The 20617-nt window shown below is 37.3% G+C and overlaps 1 protein-coding gene across 3 annotated transcripts in view; it reads left to right on the plus strand.

Moving 5' to 3' along the window:
- The window catches only part of RPS6KA5 (ribosomal protein S6 kinase A5), a 78691-nt gene that overhangs the window by 31110 nt on the left and 26964 nt on the right, over positions 1–20617 (plus strand). Inside the window, exons 2-4 of one of the 3 annotated variants that reach the window (XM_061998770.1) lie at positions 13722–13849; positions 14571–14654; positions 17117–17220. In XM_061998770.1, coding sequence (XP_061854754.1) covers positions 13778–13849; positions 14571–14654; positions 17117–17220 — 260 coding nt within the window. In that variant the 5' untranslated portion in view covers positions 13722–13777. The remainder of the gene's footprint in view (positions 1–13721; positions 13850–14570; positions 14655–17116; positions 17221–20617) is intronic. The other 2 variants (XM_061998771.1, XM_061998768.1) reach the window with 2 other exon arrangements.

The raw sequence follows: 20617 nt of genomic DNA on the forward strand, positions 1-20617 counted from the left end.
AAGAGTTGGGAAGCTACTTTTCTTGAGTGCTGTTTGAGTGAAAAGAAGCAAATGCATGTGACTTCTAGGAAAACAGAAACCTATTGATTTCTGCCATGCAGCCACTGAAGCATGAGTGTGAAGAGTGCCTTGTTAAGTATCCTCTTTGTTTTTCAGTTATTATGTGAAAGTACTTATTATATGTAAGAATTACAAATCCAAGCTGGAAGCAGTGTGGTTTTAAGAGCTCTAAAGTGTTTTATACTACTGTTACACTAAAAACTGAAATTTGTCTTGTTCAAGTGAAATATATGTCTGATTCAACCTTTATTTTATCTTTAAAATGAAGTCCAGATGCTTTTGTCTGTATGCAAAAAGAAGAAATAACCTGACTGGAATAAAGTAGTTGAGTAAAAATGAATTTTCACATAGGATAGGTCAGTATCACAGGGTATTTAAGTATGAAATTACTTTTGATATTCAAATTTTATTCAATATCTAATGAAAACCTGCAATTTGACTAGCCTAACCATAGAATGGGTTTAGGTAAGAGACTGAAAATAATACTACCTTTTTGCTATTAAGTTTTGTGATGTTTGTGTTTTTAGCCCCATTCTTCACCCCTGGATGAATTTAAGTCTCAGCTGAATTGCAAAGAAAATCAGAGTAAAGAAGACACTTTTTAACTCTCTGGTTTCATGCATCTTAGCTGAGTTCTGTCGTATCTAAGATGTAGAATATATTTGCACATGACATTAATATAAATTATTATCTGGTATGCAGGGAGTTGATAAGACTGACAGACATTTTGTTGAAATTTCTACAACACTGTTTTTTTTTTCATAAGTTCAGTCACTTCAGTGTTGCAATTTTTTTGAAAAGTTTTGCGTTTCATCTACCTGTAAAAGAACCAAAACTTTTTTTCTATCGTACTTCTGACTGGATTTGTGGCTTAGGCATGTTTTTATCTCATTAATAGCTCTATTTGTATGCTGAAATTGTTTTGATTTAGTTCATGTCAATTTAACCGAGTCATCAAGCCTGATCTTCATGTTAATGTTCATTGTTAAAATGCTGCTTCGGCTTTTTAAATATCGTTTTTTGCCCTTGCATTTCCTTTTCTTCTGTAACTACACTGTCATCCTTTATTACATATGGAGATTTTTACATTTTAGAAAAAATAATCTGAACACATTAATTGAATTGTTTTAGTAGTAATCTACTCTATTGGATCATGCATAACAATTAACATTTTTCTTTTTAATTAAATCCCATAAAGTACACTTTCTGCCAGAGTATACTGAAATGCTCCATTCTTCTGCATTGCTACACATCTGCATTAGCTTAAGTTTGGTTTGAGGCTTTTGTATTTGCTTAATGAAGTTTAAAAAAAAATCATGTAGTAAACACTGAATGTTGTCAATCTTCAAACAATGTATCTGAACATAAAAATGCCTTAGTAATAAATAATATGAGCAGATATTCTGTATGAGGGTTGGTTGAATTGTAATCTAAGTCAGTTGGATGAATATCTGTGTACTTCATCTGATGTGTAGAATGAATGGTTCAGACACGTGATTGTTTTCCCATGTGCAAATCTCTTCATCAGGGTTGCAAATTTAGTTGTAACTTTCAGATGCTTTTCACTGTTGAATTGTTGTTTGCTTTCATTTAGTAGCTGGTTGAATGAACATTTTGTTATAGAAACAGAATTAGTATGCAATTGAAAAAGATTTTAAAGGAAATTTCACAAAAGGAAAAACAAAAATGTGGTTAGTCCCCTGTGCATTCTGGTAGATGAAGTAGGAAGAGATTTGTACACACTCTTAGAGCAATTTATAGATAGTCCATGATGGAGGGAGATTGCTTACACCTTGACCCTTTAGTGCTATATGAACTGTCATACCACTTAAGAAGCCTGGTAGTTACCTGTGCGTGTAACTTTGACAGATTTTGTAATTGTCCAATCCAAGTGATAATGTCTAGTAATGGAAATTTAATAGTGTGTTGTCTGAACATTGAGCATTCTATTACAAAGATGAGTTAGAGTAACCCTGTGCTTCAGATGACTATACTGTATCTGCTTACATTTTAAACAGTTACTCAGAAATGTAGAGAGAGCGTAGTTGTGAGGAAAACGAAAATTAAAAAAGAGTAAACTGAATTAGTCAACAGAAGTTAACACTGGTTATAGATCTACCTGGACAATGAGTATTTTTTTCCGTGACTTTGGAAAAGGAAATGCAACAATGACAAAATGTTTTTTACTTTGTGTGCTTCTGTTGGTACTTTAAGTGTCTTGAAAATGAATATTGAGAACATACTAAGCACTCTAAAGATGTGTAAGTGAACTGGAGTAATTTAATTGCAAAACCTGATCATCATTGATCAGGTGACTGTGCATTACCCAGGAGACATCCCTGACAGTGCTTATCACAAAGATCAGCAATGTACCATGCTGGAAAAGCACAATGCATACAAAATACATTCTGTCCAGATTTCGATACCAAAATTGCTAAGTGCCATTATGAGTTTTTTCCAGACACTCATTATTTCTTATGGTGACTGTTCTAAGGATACTGTTTTCTTTTTGTAATACGCCACTTAAAATATCAAGTTTTTTGGGGGAAGTACTGATCTGTGTGTCAAGTAGCCTGGTATCTTCTATCAGCTCTTAGAATAGTATGCTGCTAATCAACTCAAGAAAATTTTGTTTCTCTTTTCCAAGGGGAAATAGTAATGCTTTGAGAGCAGACAGTGTGATCCTCATTGATTTTTTCTTTTTTTTTTTTCTTACCTCTGGGCTATTTAAATTCAATGAAACTTGGGCAAGCAGACGTGAAAATCTTACATGTCCAGTGAATCATGACCACATGAAAATGTTTTTGAACCAGATGGATTGCATTTAAGCAAAATTTTCTTTGCCTGCTCCTCTGTGTTTTACATCTGATACTCTCTAATACTATAAATGTTTATTTACATCTCCTATGCATTTTTCTTTATATTTTTTTAAAATAATTTTTTAAGGTTTGAAGCAGCAGCTAGTAGAATTCTTCCCAGAATCAGTCCTTTTTTATACCTTATAATTTTGCCTCTATTTGAAAAAGAGGATTTTTTTTCCAGTTTTTTGCTTTATATATACTATTCTTCTCTTTTTTAGTACTATTACTTCTCCCTTTTCAAAAGACAATGCTTTAGAAAACAAGTCTCCCAAAAATTGGAATTTTGATACAAACCTAGTACAAAATGTTAGCGTAAGATGATAGTGGCATGTACTTGCATTCCTCCCCCACAGGAGTGTGCTGTATGTGGATGTTTTTGCCCGCAGAATGGAGATTTTTGTTTTCTTTTAGTTATTTGCTCTAAACTCATTGTCAAGAATTTAAAGAATTCCTTGTAGAATAGCAAATACATTGCACTGCAAAAGCAAGAATAGTCATTGGATAAATCTGTTTCTAGTTTCTAGAACTGCCACTTGACACTGACGAGAGTGCAGCTTTGCATTGAGTTACGTTTTGGGGCCACTGCTGTAGAGGTCACGTGTTTCTCAACTGTATGCAGTACCAGATTTAGCTGTTCTTGCTCTCTCTTTTATGTGCCTGTTCTGATGGCAGCTACTGGCAGGAAAATTCTCATTCTTGCTTGAAAAGTCCCATAAGCCTAATTCCCTGACTGTTTTAAAAGCAGAAGTCCTTAGTGTGTCTATTTCTGTCATGAGGTGGTATAGTAACCAACATGAATTTTGACTGAAATGGATTCTTCAAGTAGGAACAGCCACCTGGATAGAATTTAAAATTAATTTGACATGATCTTATGGGTTTTTCTGAGATGACATGTCAAACTAATGGACTGTAGATCTGCTATATTGCAACTGTTCTTGGTCTAGTTTAAACCTTTTGTACTGCAATCTTTATTACAGTTTTATCAAATGTCATAGACCAGTCTTAACTAGTGTGCCACTAAACATTTCTTGTATTTTTCCTTTTCTTCCTCCTTTGTCTCTTACAGAGATCATAGTTTTGGTCCTGAGCAGTAGTTACAGCTACACAAGCATAGTCTATGGCTGAGAGATCTCTGGGGTGAAGCTGTACTCTTTTTGATATGGACCTTAATTATCCATTGTTATGTCTGGGTGTTATGACCAAAAGGGCTGCCAACTTTTTTTTTTTATGAAGTGATAAATATTAAGAAACCAATCAGTCTGGTATGCTCTTTGTCAGAACAGGATTTTTGTTTTCCATTTCCAATCTACATCATATGTTTGAACCATGAGAGGGCTTTTCTGTCAATTTTTGTATGTCTTCCAAAATTAAGACTGGTTATTTTTATTCTGGACATTTAAAATGATGGCAAAGAACAATACAGATCTGAGTTCTATGGGAACAGGTTTGTTTTCTGGATAACATTTTTAATTTTGAGGTAAATATCAATAAAATTATTTTCAGATGGGATGACCTCTAAGGTTCACTGAAAGCACGAGACCTGTTTCTGCATGAAATTTTTATTCGTTACTTGTAATTTTCCTGAAATGCAAAATCCGTTCGGCAGGTCAGGTCACCTTGTTAGTAGTATCTCTGCTCTGTGGCCTTTACAGGGTTGCAAGTAAATTTCCATTTATGACAGTATTCTTCTGGTTTATCCTGTGGTCCTAGTTTGTGTTTGACCACAGTCTAACCGAAGAATTTTTTCCTAATATCCATTCTGAACCTCTCCTCGTGTAGCTTTAAGCTATTCCTTTGCTTCCTGTCAACGGACACCAGAGAAAAGATATCAGCACCTCCCACTTTGCTCTCCATCATGAGAATATTGTAGGCAGAAATATCGTTACCCCTCCATCTCAGCTGAACAAACCTAGTTTCCTCATCTGCTCCTGAAAGGTCATGCCCTCTAGTCCCTTCACCATCCTTATTACCCTCCTTTGGACACATTCAGATAATTTTATATCCTTCTTACATAGTGAAGCCCAAAACTGTACACAGTACTCAAGGTGAAGTTTTACCAGTGATGTGTATAATGGGATGTGGTGGTTTAGCCCTGGCTGTGCACCTGATGCCCACCAAGTCATTCTATCACTCCCCTCCTAAATTGGACAGAGGAGAGAGAAATATAATGAGAGGTTTGTGAGTCAAGATGAGGACAGGGAGATTGCTCAGCAATTGCTGTCACAAACACAGCTTGGGGAGAAAAGATGTGATTTATTAGTGAACCAACAGAACAGGGAAATGAGAAATAAAACTGAATCTTAAAACACCTCCCTCCACCCCTCTCTCTTCCCAGGACTCTCCTTCCTTCCCCCACAGTAGCGCAGGGGATGGGAGTTGTGGTCAGTTCATTACAGAGGGACTTTGCCGCTCCTTCTTCTCAGGAGGAGGCCTCCTCACACTTTCCCCTGCTACAGTGTGAGGTCCCTCCCACAGGACACAGTCCCTCATGAACTTCTCCACTGTGGGTCCTTCCCATGGGCTGCAGTTCATTACAGAACTGTTCTGGCATGGGGCCTCCCACAGGGGCAGCTCCTCACACCCTGCCCCAGTGTGGGTCATCCACCGGGAGAAAAGTCCTTCAGGTACCGACTGCTCCAGCCTGAGTCCCTCACAGGACCACAAGTCCTGACAGCAAACCTGCTCTGGTGTGGGCTCCTCTTTCCCCATAGACTCCCAGGTCCTGCTGGGAACTTGCTCCATGGTGGGCTTCCCACAGATTTACAGCCTCCTTCAGACATCTACCTGCTCTGGTGAGGGCTCCTCCATGGGCTGTGAGTGGATCTCTGCTCCCCAGTGGCCTTCATAGATTGCAGGGGCTCAGCTGCCTCATCATGGTCCTCACCACAGGGCACAGGGGAGTCTTTCTTTCAGGGCCTAAGCACCTCCTCCCCCTCCTTCTCCACTGACCTTGGTGTCTGTGGAGACATTTTCACATTCTCACTCCCTGTTGCTGCTGCAGTTTAGCGACTGCACAGCAGCTTCTTCACCTTCTCAAATATGTTGTTCACAGAGGTATTACTTCAGTCACTAATTGGCCAGGCCTTGGTCAGCTGTAGGGCCTTCTTAGAATTGACTGACACTAGCCCTATCAGCTACAGGGGAAGCTTCTGGCAGCTCTTTGTTTAAAGAAGCCACCCTGGTAGCTCCCCTCGCTACCAAAACCTGGCCCAGGCAAAACCACTACATGGGACAATCTTTTTTTATTTCTTTTAAGAATTTTCTTCTGACTTCTGAACTGTGAAGTGATTAATGCACCCAGAATATAGTTGGTTTCTTTTCTTCCACCTGGGTACACTCGTGACTCATACTGAACTTGGTGTCACCTGAAACCCTTAGATCAGTTGGTAACGTTGGTTTAAACACTTCAGTCTTCTGGAGACTGACATTGTTTTTGTCACATCACATGCAAACTGCTTCTGATTTGTAGAGGCGAGAGGCATTTTCACAGAGGAGTGGTAGATTTTACTTGCAACTGTGAATATTTTATACAAGTTGTAAACACAGTAGTAGCTCACGTGATTTACATGGTGTACACATTCACGTGAAGTATAACTCATTAGATGATTGCTTAAAGAGAAGGCACAAGGTATGTGTAGTTTTAGCTAAACTATTTTTTTTATCAGTTTGACTTTTCATCCATGTAGCTGACCTGAAATTTGGTATGGAGTTTTACTATCCATGCAATGAGGTGGAATTGTCCTTGACTTTAATTAGAAAGACCATATATGTATTAAATTTAAAATCTTATTTTATTTGCTATGTGGTTTCAGAGTATCTCCAAAAACAGTTAAGTATTCCTCTTGTCTTGCTAGATCATGATGTTTTGAAATTCTCATATAGATGAGGCCAGATTAAATGAGTGAGGCAATTTACTTTGTCAAGTATGGACAAGTATAGGACTCATAAGGATGTTGCTGAAATCTGTGGAAGAACCCTGACAATGTTATTTCTCAGTAAAAAAATATTACAAGAACCATTAAGTAATTATTTTCTGGATTGGAGAATTTTTCAGTGGACTTGTGAAGAATCGATCCTGAGAGCAGTCTTGCGTGCTTTCAGTGTGCTGCTGCCTGGCTATCTGGTTCTGTTCTGTTCCATTGCACTCTCTTACTATATGCCACTAGGTGCTTATCAGTTGCAGAGCTGTTGATGGATGAAATGTGTGCCATCAGAGACTGTAACTCTGACTGTCCAGCTCTAGAGAATGTTCTGTAGCCCAACAACGCTTAGTGTTTCTGGGCTTGGATTCTGTTGTTGTTTTTTAATATTAAATACACTGAGGAGTAATTCTTTGGTTATTTTATTAAGTTCCATTAATATTTTATATGAACACAGAGTATAAGAAAATTAAAATCTAAGCTAATTTAATAGAAGTGCCGTGCCCACTCCCTAATAGTGTGTAGTTTTCGTCTCTTGGAATTCTTACACTGGAAATTATGTACTCTGGTTTAACCAAACCTTTTGTCCATGTCCTACCCTCACTTGTATTAGCAAGAAATGCTTATTAGAGGACTTATATGCTCTTAAATGACATTCAGAGAAGAGTAGTTTTGGTTTTATTTATTGAGGTTTTTTTAAAGTTGCAAAATTAATTTCAGGAGTCAGGTTTAATGATTTGAAGGAATATGATAGTATAGTTTCTGAATGTTTCATATCTGATGTTTATTATAGTAGTCAAGCTCAGTTAAGAACAAAGTATTTGTGTATGAATTAGTTGGAGAACAGAAGCAGCCTGTTCTGTTTCAAAGGTGACCTTTCATGTAGTTGGAGAAGTGGGCCCTAATTGTGAATGCTGAAAAGAACAGCTTCAGTGAATACTTGGCTAATCCTCTGGCTAAAATATGTTTACACAAAGACAGTTGTGTATAAAATAAGCGGTAGGATTGTAGGACCCAAGTGTGTGCTGGAGAAGGCACACGTGTTGCTTGAATGCAAATTGAGAAGTTGAAATATTTCAAAGGCCATATATTTAAACATTAAGTGGTACGTCTTCCAATGGTGATATGACAATATTAAGACACTTGAGTCAATTCTATATCTGCATTCCCACTTTGGAGATAAATCATGAACAGTCAAGCATTTTCCCAAAGAAGTATGGCTAGGTGCACATGTAGAGAAGAGTGTACTTGGAACATGCTTCAGTATTCTGAGCCAGATACTTGAAATAGAAAATCTGATTACTCTTTGCAGGTGTATTTTTTTTTTTTTTGTTTTACCTATTTTGGTATTCTATTAGGTACCTGTCTCAGCACACTCTTTTCAGCGTTCACATCTCTAGTCTTTTTTCGTGTTTTTGTTTGAGTGGTTTGCTTTGTTTTATGTATTTGTTTTCTTCCTGAGGCCTCTGAAGCAAAATCTTTTGTCTTAAGATTTCTTTTTATATTTGGTTTTACTCCCATTTTTTTCCAAGGTCATGTGGTGTGGTCCAGTATGCTCAGTCTGTCTCTTGTACAAACAGCCAGTTTGGAACAGATGGATACATTTTGTGCTTAATGTTTGTAGAGATGGCAAGTTTCTCTTGATGTAGCTTTTAGTTACCTGCAGAAGTCTAAACAGAACTCTTTAGTACTCAGCGACAACATACTGATGACACCATTGACTCACATCAGTCTTTACCTGCTTCAGTCTTGAACCTTTCAGTGTCATCTTTGTTTGCTCTGGGGTTGCTTTGGAGCTCCAAAAGCTGTTCTCTGGACTTTCCTTCAAGCTAATTTGGATGCCCTCTTTGCACTACTATGAGTAAGCATGACAATCACAATTATGTACATTTCAGTTTCCAGAGAAACTCAATGTGTTTGAGGCCCTGAGCTAATGTTGTTCTGTGCTTACTGAAGGAGTTATAGTGCCGTGTAATAGTCCCTTGGGATCTTTTCCTCTGCTCTGAGACTTTTTTTCTTGACGAATACTAGTTTGGTCCAGACATTCAGATAGTTTTCTACCCATGTCCTCCTAGCAGATGTCCTCAGACAATTATTAAAACACAGTTTGTTTTGTAGATGCAGATCTTGGATGCACATTCACCCCTAGGTGTTGTTAAATAGCTGTCCTGAATCTGTTGGCTTTATTTCTTTGCCTGGTTCCCACACCTTTCTGGATGTATTAGGACATTAATTCAGACATTTTCACTGAATCTGGGCTGTGTGAGTTTTTTGTGGCACTGGAAATGAACACCATCCTTCCAGCATAATAACTTCTTAAATTAGACACAATGGAGTAGCCCTTTGTTCAAACAAATGACTGCCAAAAGGCAGTGTGGCACAGTAGACATGAGCCTTCTAGAAGCACATGCATGCTCTCCTGAAGTTTCACCTAATTCCTGTAGTTCACTTTGGAATTACAGTTCTTGTCCCACATATGACCTGTTGAACGTGTTATGAGATGTAATAACTGTCTGAACTACAGAATTTGCTTTGCTGTAGACCTAGATGTCTCCTCTCAAGGACACATCCTTATAGTACTGTTTCTCTGTTGGTCAGGCTCTTCCTGTAGGTGGTGTCAGTTTGATTAGTGTCTGCAGAGAAATGGAGTTTCTTCCTCTTGCTTTTTTTGCCACTGTTAACATGCTTTTGTTTTTTTAGCTTGCTGAAGGAGCTCATTAGAGAAGTCTGAAGGCCTGAGTCCTCTGTATTTGAGGAGCAAAGTTTACACAAATTCTTTCTTTAACTTCAGGTAGTTTAAATGCTTGTATAGTATTCCTTGGCTATAAAGCAGGACCAAGTGATAGTACCACAAGGTTATCAAGAGTATGGTGGTGCTGGACCTCCAAGTTTCTGTCAGCACTTCTGATTGAATTCTGAAGCTAGTTTTTTTAATCTGTAGAAATGTTGGAATTGTGGTCAACCTGCCAAAGTCAGTGTACGTAGTCTCAGCAAAGAAAACTTGATGAGTTTTTTTTTCTTTGGTGAACTGACTGTCTTCCAGGACAAATGTTAATTCATATTACACCTCTTCATCTTGGACAGTCACAGAATTCTAATTCTATGTCCCAAAGCTGCTCAGTGGCTGGGCGCTGCCAACATTTTCCGGTTGGAAGATGAATTATCCTCTTTCTCTTCTGATGAAAGAAAAGGAAAATTAGATGCTAACATAGATAACTTGGAGAAAAGGCTGCAAGGATCTTACAGATATGGTATTGAAAGCACCCTGGCAAGTTAAAGCAGTTTGATTTCACCGGGATGCTCAGATTAATCAGCTCTTGGAAGGAGGGCAGTGCCTTAAGTGGAGCAAGAAAAGCTACAGGTGTTCATACCCCTTGTGTAGTACCATAGTATATATTATATATTTTGGTAATATATAGGCATATCCACAATGTCAGCATGTAGCTCATTTTGAAGATCAAATGTTAAGAGAACATAACCTGATTTTCTAATTCAACAAAGGGATTGTTTAATGAAGTGAACTGCCGGGCTGCCCAGGTGAACTTGTCTGTGTTCACTGATCAACAACTCTAACAACATTTTCTTTTTATCAGTGGCTGCATGAAACGTTGTACTCTTAAGCAGCTAACTAGTTTGAAGTAGCCACTTAGCATAGTTTTTAGTAAATGTATAAATTGCATAGACATTCAGGAATGATGCTAAACTTCGTATTAAAAAAAACCCCAGAAATAAAAATCAGTTGTGTGCCAGTTGACTGAAGACCATCTCCATTTTTTTCTGTAAATGTGGAAGCGCTGCTGATTGGGAACAAACATAAGGATACTCTTGAGAAGGTCAATATTGTCATATTGAGTTATTAGAGATGGATTAGCCACACTTCTGTTTCCTTTTGTTTCCTTCTGTTTCCTTTTGTTAGTATCTGATTGCTTGCTGTTCTGCAACTCAGAAGAGGGAACCACAATGTTAAAGGCATGTATGCTCAGTGAGGAAAATAATGAGTATTCAGCATCAGACATAAATTCTTAAGCTCAAGTAGTTACAGGATGTGCATGTTCTGTGAGAATTCACCTATAAATAATGCAAAATCAGTTGTTTAATAATTTCCTTTCTTGTCTTATATCTCATAACATGAAACTATTAGTAATGTGGATTCTTGAATTTAGGTTCATATTATAATTTTGAAGGAAATGTGAATGGGAGAACACAATACTTATGGGATTTGGTTGTGGTTTTTGAAATTTAGGGACAGGAGGACTGGATACTTGATTTGTGAGCAAAATGTCATTTCACAAATGAGTGGAAAATACAAATTGTAATGACTTCGTGTCACAGTATGATTGAGGTTGAAGGGGACCTCTGGAGATCACCTGGTCCAATCCCCCTGCTCAGACCTAGAGCCGGTTGCCCATGGCCATATCCAGAAGCCTTTTGAATATCTCCAAGGAGGGAGACCTCACTACCTCTGTGGACAGCCTGTCCAGTGCTCAGTCACCCTCACAGGAAAAAAAAAAAAAATCCTCTTTGCTGATGTTTAGAGAGAACATCCTGTGTTTCAATTTGTGCCTGTTACCTCTGGTCCTATCACTAGGCACCACTGAAGAGCCTGGCTGCCCTTTTTTTTGCACCTTCTCTTCAGGTACTTATACACCTCGATGAGATCTCCCTGAGCCTTCCCATCTCTAGGTGGAACGATCCCAGATCTGTCAGCCTTTCCTCATATGATTCAGTCCCTTAATCTTCTCAGTGGCCTTTTGATGGACTCTCTCCTGTATATCCACATCTCTCTTGTATTGGGCAGCCCATAAAGGAACAAAAAAGGAAAATTATTGAAGATTGCATTCTTTGAAAATGGTTTTAAACCGACATGTTACCCATAATAATGAAGACTATTTGTGATTCCCTATAAGAGGCATATTTAAGAATTGCAAATTTACCTAAATGTTCCTAGTGATACCTAATGCTCTAAAATCTGGTTTTGGTAAGTAACAGGTAAATGTAGTTCGTGGGCTTTGTAACTTAATAAAATACATCATAAAAAGAAGTGTCTAACAAAGAAGAATCCAGATTTTGTGACTTTGGCTCTCTGAAGTTAGAACTTTCTACGACATCTTGCAAAGGCAAATCTGTGTCAATTTGTAGTCAACTCAGAATGCTTGCTCTTGGTTGGCTTTATTAAGGTTCTGGGAAGTGCTTTTGTCCTCTGAGCTTTTTGTGTGTGTGTTTAAATAAGAAACTAAAAATACTTGGTATCAGAAAGTTTCTTCTTAATGGTCACTTGTAAGAGTCATAAGCTGGTTCCAACAGGGCTTCTGGAACATGACCTAGTATATGTAATGGCAAATCATTGTTGGTTATGAAGAATATGTTCAGTAGGTCTGGGGTTTTTTCCTACCTAATGTTGAGTTCCAATTTACTACTTAATTTGTGGCTAAGAACTCTGCTGGTGATAATCATCTGTTTTCCTTGTCTTTGCTCTGTTCAGCCTTGAATTTAAGCAGTAAGCCACTTCTAAATAGAAAAGAAAGCAAGAGCTAAAGGATGCAAGTACATACCTATTTGGATTAGAAGTTGGGATTTTTATAAACCTTATTACAAACATATCCCAGAATGTTTTTAATTTATAAATATGTCTATTTGTGACTCACAGTATGAGTTTTCACTATTGAAATTTAAATATAGGAAATTATTTTATCTGTTTAAAAAAACATCTTTTTAAAATCTCAAAAAATTATTTTGAGACACTGAATTTTTAAACATTGAATTTTTCTAGGAACCAAAAATACTTCAGACATGAATTTTAAGAAAGAAAAATAATTTTCAAATATTGTTTCAGAAATTGTCTTTCACACTAAAAGCTAAATTGATTGTAAAAGTTAAAAAAGGTAAAATAAAGGTAATTTTAAAAAGGTAAAAGTAAATACAATTTAAATCAGAACCACCAGTTATATATAGTAAGGATTGTAAATATCCCTCAAAAAATGTACTGCTAATAAATCTGCATGTTTTGTAAATGTTTTTAGCAGGCTTTCTCACCAACAAAGGGTACCTGAGATCATAAGGGTTCTGCTGTACCACTATACATTCATATCCAGTTCCCCAGACTGTTTCTTGCCTAGCACAACATGGAGACAAAACCCCCATAATTTTGCGGATGACTTGCTGAATTTGCAGCTAAATGATAATAGTTTTCATCCATTTTTTTTATACATTAGCATTAATAAACCTCAGCTTGGCTGCATTATCTTTACTCTTTGGAGAGGTAGCAAGTGAAGAACAGTCTCGTTTTGTATTTTTCACTCCCCTTCCTTTTCCTTCTTCCCCTCCTTCCCCCATCCCTTTCTCCCAGCTGAAGGAAAAATGAGCAGAGGGATGTATGAATAGCCATAGATTGGCTGATGCCAGGATGGAGGGCCAGGAATTTCAGATTTTTTTGTTTTTTTTTTTTTTACTTCTTTATCATACTATTTTTCTTTTAGATAAAAGGTACTGGAAAAGATAATCAAAGAGAAATAATAGTTGTGACAAAAGAAAGAGGAATCATGAAAACTGTATTATTTTATGGTTTTGTCTTGGAAGTTAATATTTCAAGTTAGTATTTGAATAAAATGAGGCCTACGAGTATTTTGAACTCAGAATTTTACCCCAAAAAACCAGTCACAGTATATGTATTTTAATAAATACGGTTTAATAATATGCTGTTGGACTGTTTAATTTTTATGTCTCAGGGTAGCACTGAGCATTATTTCTGCTTTTCAAAGCTCCCTCTCATTAGTGTAGTACACTTTCTTATATAGCACCTGTTTTAAACTCCGAATCTGAATCTACTAATGTAAAACCTGACTTTTGAAATATTTGCTTTTTTGAACACTCTTCTTTAAAGGACCTATCAGGATCTCTCCCAAAAATGCTAGAAGCTTGAAGGATAAGGGAGGAACAATGTTGCATGGCCCAAACACATGTGCTTTCGTCATTAGCAAGGTACAGCATGACCTCATGTTGACCTCAAAGGTAAATCGCTAACAGGGAACGATTATACATGCCTGTGAAAGCAGCTTAGTTTTGAACATGATCAAGACAATAACTTCAGTGTGTAGAATAAAATTATATTTACAACTCTGTCTGCCTTTCTCTTTCTCTCTCTTGTCTCTCTCCAAGTCTCTTCTTGAGAGAATGTTGTGTTTTTTATATATGTGTGTGTTGCGGAAGAAAATTACTTTTCTAGAGGTCATAATAAATTCCTAGAAATGGGGAACCCAAAGGATCTTGAATCCAGTTTAGTCAAATTGGATATCATACGAGATGGTTTTTGGTTTTTTTTCTTAATGTAACAATTTATTTTGTTTTATAGAGTATTGATATTGCAGCCTTATCTGTCTATGTTACCTTGGGGGGAGTCTTGTAAAGTTCTGAAATTTATAGATTGTTTAGACTTCTGGGAAAGTTTATTTTTTTTTTAAAGTATCAATACGTTAATTTTTGTGTGTTAATTTTATCTTAGACTGCCACACAAACATATGAAATTTTATTTTTTTTTAGTAGAAGGCAATAAATATTCTTTAGTGTTATGTGATACATGTCTGCATATGATGGAATATGATTTAGTTAGCAGTTCTGAGCTATTTGGAGAAGAATTGCTGCCAGCATCTTGGAACTGTTAGCCGTATGTGTCCCATATGATTTGTATAATATGATTGTTGGACATGAATTTTATTTTCTTTTTTTTTGGTAGAATGAGAGAGCATATTCATTCTGTGGAACAATAGAATACATGGCTCCAGATATTGTACGAGGGGGAGACACAGGACATGATAAGGTATGTTCTAAATCTGTTACTGAAAATAAATTAATTCTTTAGGCAGAACTGTTGTTCAAACTGAGTAGTTTTTGTAAAATATGATAATGTTTTATTTGAACATGCCTTATAGATTATTGTCTGTATTTTCAGACATCCAATATTTTTGCTTTTTAATCTTAAGTAAAAGGCATATTTCTAAAGGTATTGATGCTTATTTGTGTTGTATTCAAAATTTGTTCTAAACCTGCAGTGGGACAAAAACCTATAGCTGACACTTCCTTTTAAATAAAAAACTAGTTCAGAGCATGCAAATGACTGGTTTGGGGCTAATTCTGATGTATTTTTTTAAATTATACATCAGATTTTTATCTTTTTGAAGTATGGAATAGGTTATTAATTTTTTATCATCTGAGAACATTTATAACATTAATTCTGTTTAGCTTGAGGCTCAAGTTTTATCATGAAATAAATTGTCAGTAATTGATGGGAAAGATCAAGAAAACTGTAATTCACAGATGATATTTGAAACCAAAAATACCCTACTCCTCAAAAAAATTCTACAGTATTCCTAGAAAAATTTTTCTGATTCCTCACTATACTGAAAAGTTTTGGAGAATATTTATTTCCTGGGTTTGGGTTGGTTGTTTTTTTTTTTTTTTTTCTCTGTAGGTAGAGTACACTTGCCTCTCTGTTGCTGGTCGTGGAATACAGTTGATGACAGTTCCTCTTATAATAGCTTGTTTTAAGCACTGGAGAATGTTATGTCACCCTCCATCTCCTTTTTCTAGATTAACTGGAGTCAGTCTGACTTTTGCCTGAGGAGTTTCTTTCTTATTCTCTATGCATTCTGCTGCTTGAGTTTGCATGTATTTATTTCTTCAGGTAGGGAGCAAAGTGTTTCAGCTAAGAGTTGGCAATTTGATTGCCAACAGCAGAATGATTGCCTCTGTAAGTCATTGCCTCACATCTTCTTTGTATTCTGCTATAAACTCTACATCTTTTTGTACTGTACTGCTTGCTTGGTCATTATTAAAAATGGGATTTTATAAACTTGGGAATTGAAGCTCTTTCCTGCGCTCACCTAGTTTGGCCTTGCCAGTTTCAGAGAATCTCTCTAATGCGTCAGCTGCTTTGAATTGTGATTCTGTCTTCTCAAGTGCATACAAATTCAATGTTATTGCTGATTTAGAGAGGAATCTCTTTTCTGTTATCTTTGATGGGTTTGATCTGATACTTTCCTTAGATATGGTGGAGAGCCATACAGTATTCTATAAGAAATAGCTCCACAGTTTGATACCAAATGTAAACTGATAAACGAGGATGATTTTGCAGTTACTTGTGATGGTAATTGTTTGCCCTACACACTCTTTGCCTCGTTGGCAATGTCATGTGATGCAATGTTTGAAGGTTTTTAGTGTATTCCATACTTACTGCGTATGTAGCAGCTCAAAGATCTTCAGAAAAACAGAAAATTATATTGCTTTGGTATGCTATGATCTCATTGATCAATGTTTTTGATTTGTACTCTCTTCTAGACAGCTGTATTGTTTGTCTAAAAGACTTGCTCTAGTATTTCACTGTTTATTTTTTAAAGTTTGATTTCTGATTCTGCAGATCCTCCTTTCCTTTTGGAAAAACGCATGCCAAGAAAAAACTACTTCTTTGGGATTTTCTCTGATCATTCCATATTTGCAAAGATAATTACTGAGTACACAGACTTCTTCAACTAGTTCTTCTAGATATTCTTATCTGAATATATGAAACACCAGACTTTATATATATCTTGAAGCAAAAAAACCTAAACTATGAGGCCAAATTGACTAATTGTCTTCCTGCATTATATTAATATTGTCAACATAAGTAAAGCAAAACTTCAATTTCATTGATTTGCAAATTGCATGGAAGTAAAACTGAGAAGTTCAAACATCTATAGTTAATTTGTTTGTTGATATTACTAAACTATAGCATCTCTTCTTTTGAAAGAGAGATGTATTTTGTAAGTAACAAGGTATCAAGAGATATGAATAATAAGATTAGTATATGGGAAGCTCAAAATCACATGTGTTCCCAGGAAATATAAGATACAATTCCATAGTGTTTTCAGTGCCCTGAATAACTGTGACCCATACACTTAAACTGTGTTTTTTGAAAGTTCCTTAGTTTAATTCTCAAGCTTCTAAGAGCTAAATTTCCACAAATTCTGGGGCGCTTTAGTCATCAGTGTAAAGAATTCAGCTTGAGAAATTAGTTGAAGCAGCTAAGTGGAGAGATTTCAAAATAAAATTAATTTGTCACAGAAAATACCTCCAGTCAGTATTGCAGTTGTTTATACTTTATTGTATCTAGGTTTTTGATTTTTGTACTGATAGGTGGACTGTTTCTTTGCTAGTTGCTTTCTGGATGCATTGTTTTGTTCCTTCTTTTGTTAACAATTTCCCTTTAACATATTGTAACATATATACATTATTGTTGTTCTGTAGGCTGTTGATTGGTGGAGTGTTGGTGTTCTTATGTATGAATTATTAACTGGAGCATCACCATTTACAGTTGATGGAGAGAAAAATTCCCAAGCAGAGATTTCTAGGTAAGATTCAAACCAGTCAAGTGTATGTGCCTGCTCACAGTGACACTTATGGCATTATATATGTCTTGTGGGAGTTTTAATCTAAAATTTAGGAATAAAGTGCTGCCAGAGTGACATTTTAGATACTCCAGATATGCTTAACAGAATGACACCTGGAAGCTTTAATAACCTCAGCAGGTTATTGAAATAATAGAACTGACTTTTACAAAAGACCTGTTTAGTTTAAACTCTGATAGAAGTTTTGAAGCTTTGAAGATAGACAACCATGTTGCATGTTTACTGTTGAAAAGGGAAGTAAATGAATTATGAAATTGTATGTAAATAGAATTGTGACATTGGAAATCTTGATACATAATGAAACGTGTCTTAAGGTAGCAAGGTTTCTGTCAGCTCTTGCTAGGTCGTCCCATCAGACTACAGATTTAAAGTGTACTCCCATGTACAACATGAAACAAAGTGATCTTTTCTAGCCATACAGGCATATCTAAGAAGAAATTCATGTTACTTACAGAAATGAAATAACCTAAACCATTCTTGTATTTTACATATGAGCTTTCCCTATCAGCTTTGTTATGTCCAGTAATCTCTGAATTTTAAAAGTTTGTTTTCAATACCCATGTAAAAGCATCAGAGCATTTGAAAAAGCAAAAGCAATAAAGATGCCCCAAACACATTACTGAAATCTCCCTCAAACCCAAGCAATTTTGTATTACTGGATTTCTCTTGGAGAGATGAGGATGTAAATCACAGAAATTAGTAACTGTGTCAAGTTCAGCTTTTAAATCCAGTCCCCAAACTAAGAATAATCTTGCTCTTATGGGAATATCCTACCATGGTTTTGGTCCTCACCTGAAGTTACTTGTTATGTAAGGTTACAATGGGCAACAGAACATACATCATTTTTTTTAGATAATTTATTTTACTTCTGATAAAAATTTAGACAATTTCTTGGGAAGTTAAGACCTGTTTATTAGTTTCTGGGTCCTTACCAGAACAGGAAACTTGGAGGGCAGCTAGGAAAAAAAACTTAGGACATGGAGACTATTAACAAAACAAAATTCAGGACTTCACTCTGTTGATCTTTATGATGGAATTAAAACATTTATTACCTTGTTCTTACCTCTCTAAGGTTAGAAATTTTGTTGATTACTTACTTAGGCCATGTCTGAATTGTTATTTTTGAATCCCAAGATTTACTAAATGGATCTCTGAAAGAGACAGAAATATTTTAAAGAAAACTGACCTGAATTTTAGGGGTATAGTTTTATGTATTCTAAATTATTTGACTGGTCTTTAATGTCTTAATATCTCTGATAATGTAAAATTAAATTTAAAGCTGAGAAACTGCAAGGTTGCTAACATCTATCCTCTGATAGCCTCCTCATTTCTAATCTAAATTTAGTTGTGACAAGTTTACTGTGTTGCTCCTCAGTATTATTTTTATGCTGTTTATGCTACACATTTGTGGACAAGTCTTGTAGTATTTCAGCTTTTATTTTGATAAATTTAGAATTTATACTTTATTTAAATCACAGAATCACAGAATGGTAGGGCTTGGAAGGACCTTTACAGATCATCTACTCCAAGCTAAAGCAGGTCCACTTAGATTAGGTCACATAGGAATGTGTCCAGGCAGGTTTTTAAAACCTCCAGAGAAGGAGTCTCCACACCTTCCCTGGGCAGCCTGTGCCAGGGCTCGCTCACCTGCACAGTAAAATACTTTTTCCTTATGTTGGAACTCTTTGTGTTCCAGCTTCTTTCCATTACCCTTTGTCCTGTCACTGGATACAACAGAAAACATTGATTCCCAAACCTCCTGACATCCGCCATTTAGACATTTGTAAATATTAATGAGATCCCCCCTCAGTCTCTTCTAGACTGAACAACACCAGTTCCTGCAGCCTTTCCTCATAAGGAAGATGCTCCAGTCCCCTGATAATCTTGGTGTCCTTGTACTAGACTCTCTCCAGAAGTGGCCTGTCCATCTTGAGCTGGGGAGCCCAGAGATGGACACAGTACTCCAGATGAGGCCTCACCAGGACAGAGTAGAAGGGGAGGAGAACCTCCCTGGACCTGCTGGACACGCTCTTCTTGATGCATCCCAGAATGCTTTTGGCCTTCTTGGCCACAAGGGCACGTTGCTGGCTCATGTTCAGTTTATTGTCTGCCAGGACTCCCAGGTCTCTCTCTGCAGAGCTGCTCTCCAGCAGGTCAACCCCCAGCCTGTACTGGTGCATGGGGTTGTTCCTTCCCAGACACAGGACTCTGCACTTGCCCTTGTTGAACCTCATGAGGTTCCTCTCTGCTCAACTCTCAAGCCAGTCGAGATCCCGCTGAATGGCAGCACAGCCTTCTGGGGAATCAGCCAGTCCTCCCTGTTTGGTGTCATCAGCGAACTTGCCGAGGGTACACTCTGTCCCCTCATCCAGGTCTTTGATGAAGATGTTTAATAAGACTGGCCACAGAACTAACCCCTGTGGAACCACACTGGCCACAGGCCTCCAACTTGATTCAGCTTCATTGATCAGTACTCTCTGGGCTCTGTCTTTCAGCCAGGTCTCAATCCACCTCACCACCTGCTCATCCAACCCACACTGCTTGAGCTTCCTGATGAGGATATTATGGGAGACAGTGTCAAAAGCCTTGCTGAAGTCAAGGTAGATGACATCAGCTACTCTCCCTTCATCTGGGCAGCCAGTTATACCCTCATAGAAGGCTATCAAGTTGGTCAAACAGAATTTCCCCTTGGTGAATCCATGTTGAGTCACTCATATAAACATCTTTTTCTTCATGTGTTTTGAGATGACATCCAGCATGAGTTGTTCCATCACCTTTCCAGGGATGGAGATAAGACTGACTGGCCTGTAGTTTCCTGTACTGCTCAGAGATAGGACAAGGAGTAACAGGCACAATGTGGATGTCTTGGTTTAGGCCCATCAGGGAACAAAAGACCACGATTAGCCTCAAGTACCAAAGACCTGAGAATTGCCAAAGCGAAGGGAGGGCTTAATTACTGCTTATGGTCCAGGACAAAACAGACCAGGCTACTGGGCTTGGGGAAGAAACAGAAAATAATTTAATCCAACACCATCTAAAGCATAGCCATAAAACCCTAAAACAGAGTGTACAACAATGAAGAGCACAACCAGCCCTTTAAGACCACCTTCTCCTCCTTCCCGGAATCAGAGCCCCGATTCCTGTGTCTTTATCTCCTCCTCCACCCCCACCCCCCCCCCCACTAGCTCAGAGGGGCAGGGAATGGGGGTTTCAGTCAGTTTGTTCTCAATGATTTCTGTGGTTTGCCTTTCCTCGGGGCAGGTGGACTCCACACCAGTCCTTCCTGCACATCTGAGGGGTACCTCACACACACGGCAGCCTTGCACGGGCTGCTCCAACA

The sequence above is a fragment of the Colius striatus genome, chromosome 6 (assembly GCF_028858725.1).
Source record: "Colius striatus isolate bColStr4 chromosome 6, bColStr4.1.hap1, whole genome shotgun sequence".
NCBI classification, from domain to species: domain Eukaryota; kingdom Metazoa; phylum Chordata; class Aves; order Coliiformes; family Coliidae; genus Colius; species Colius striatus.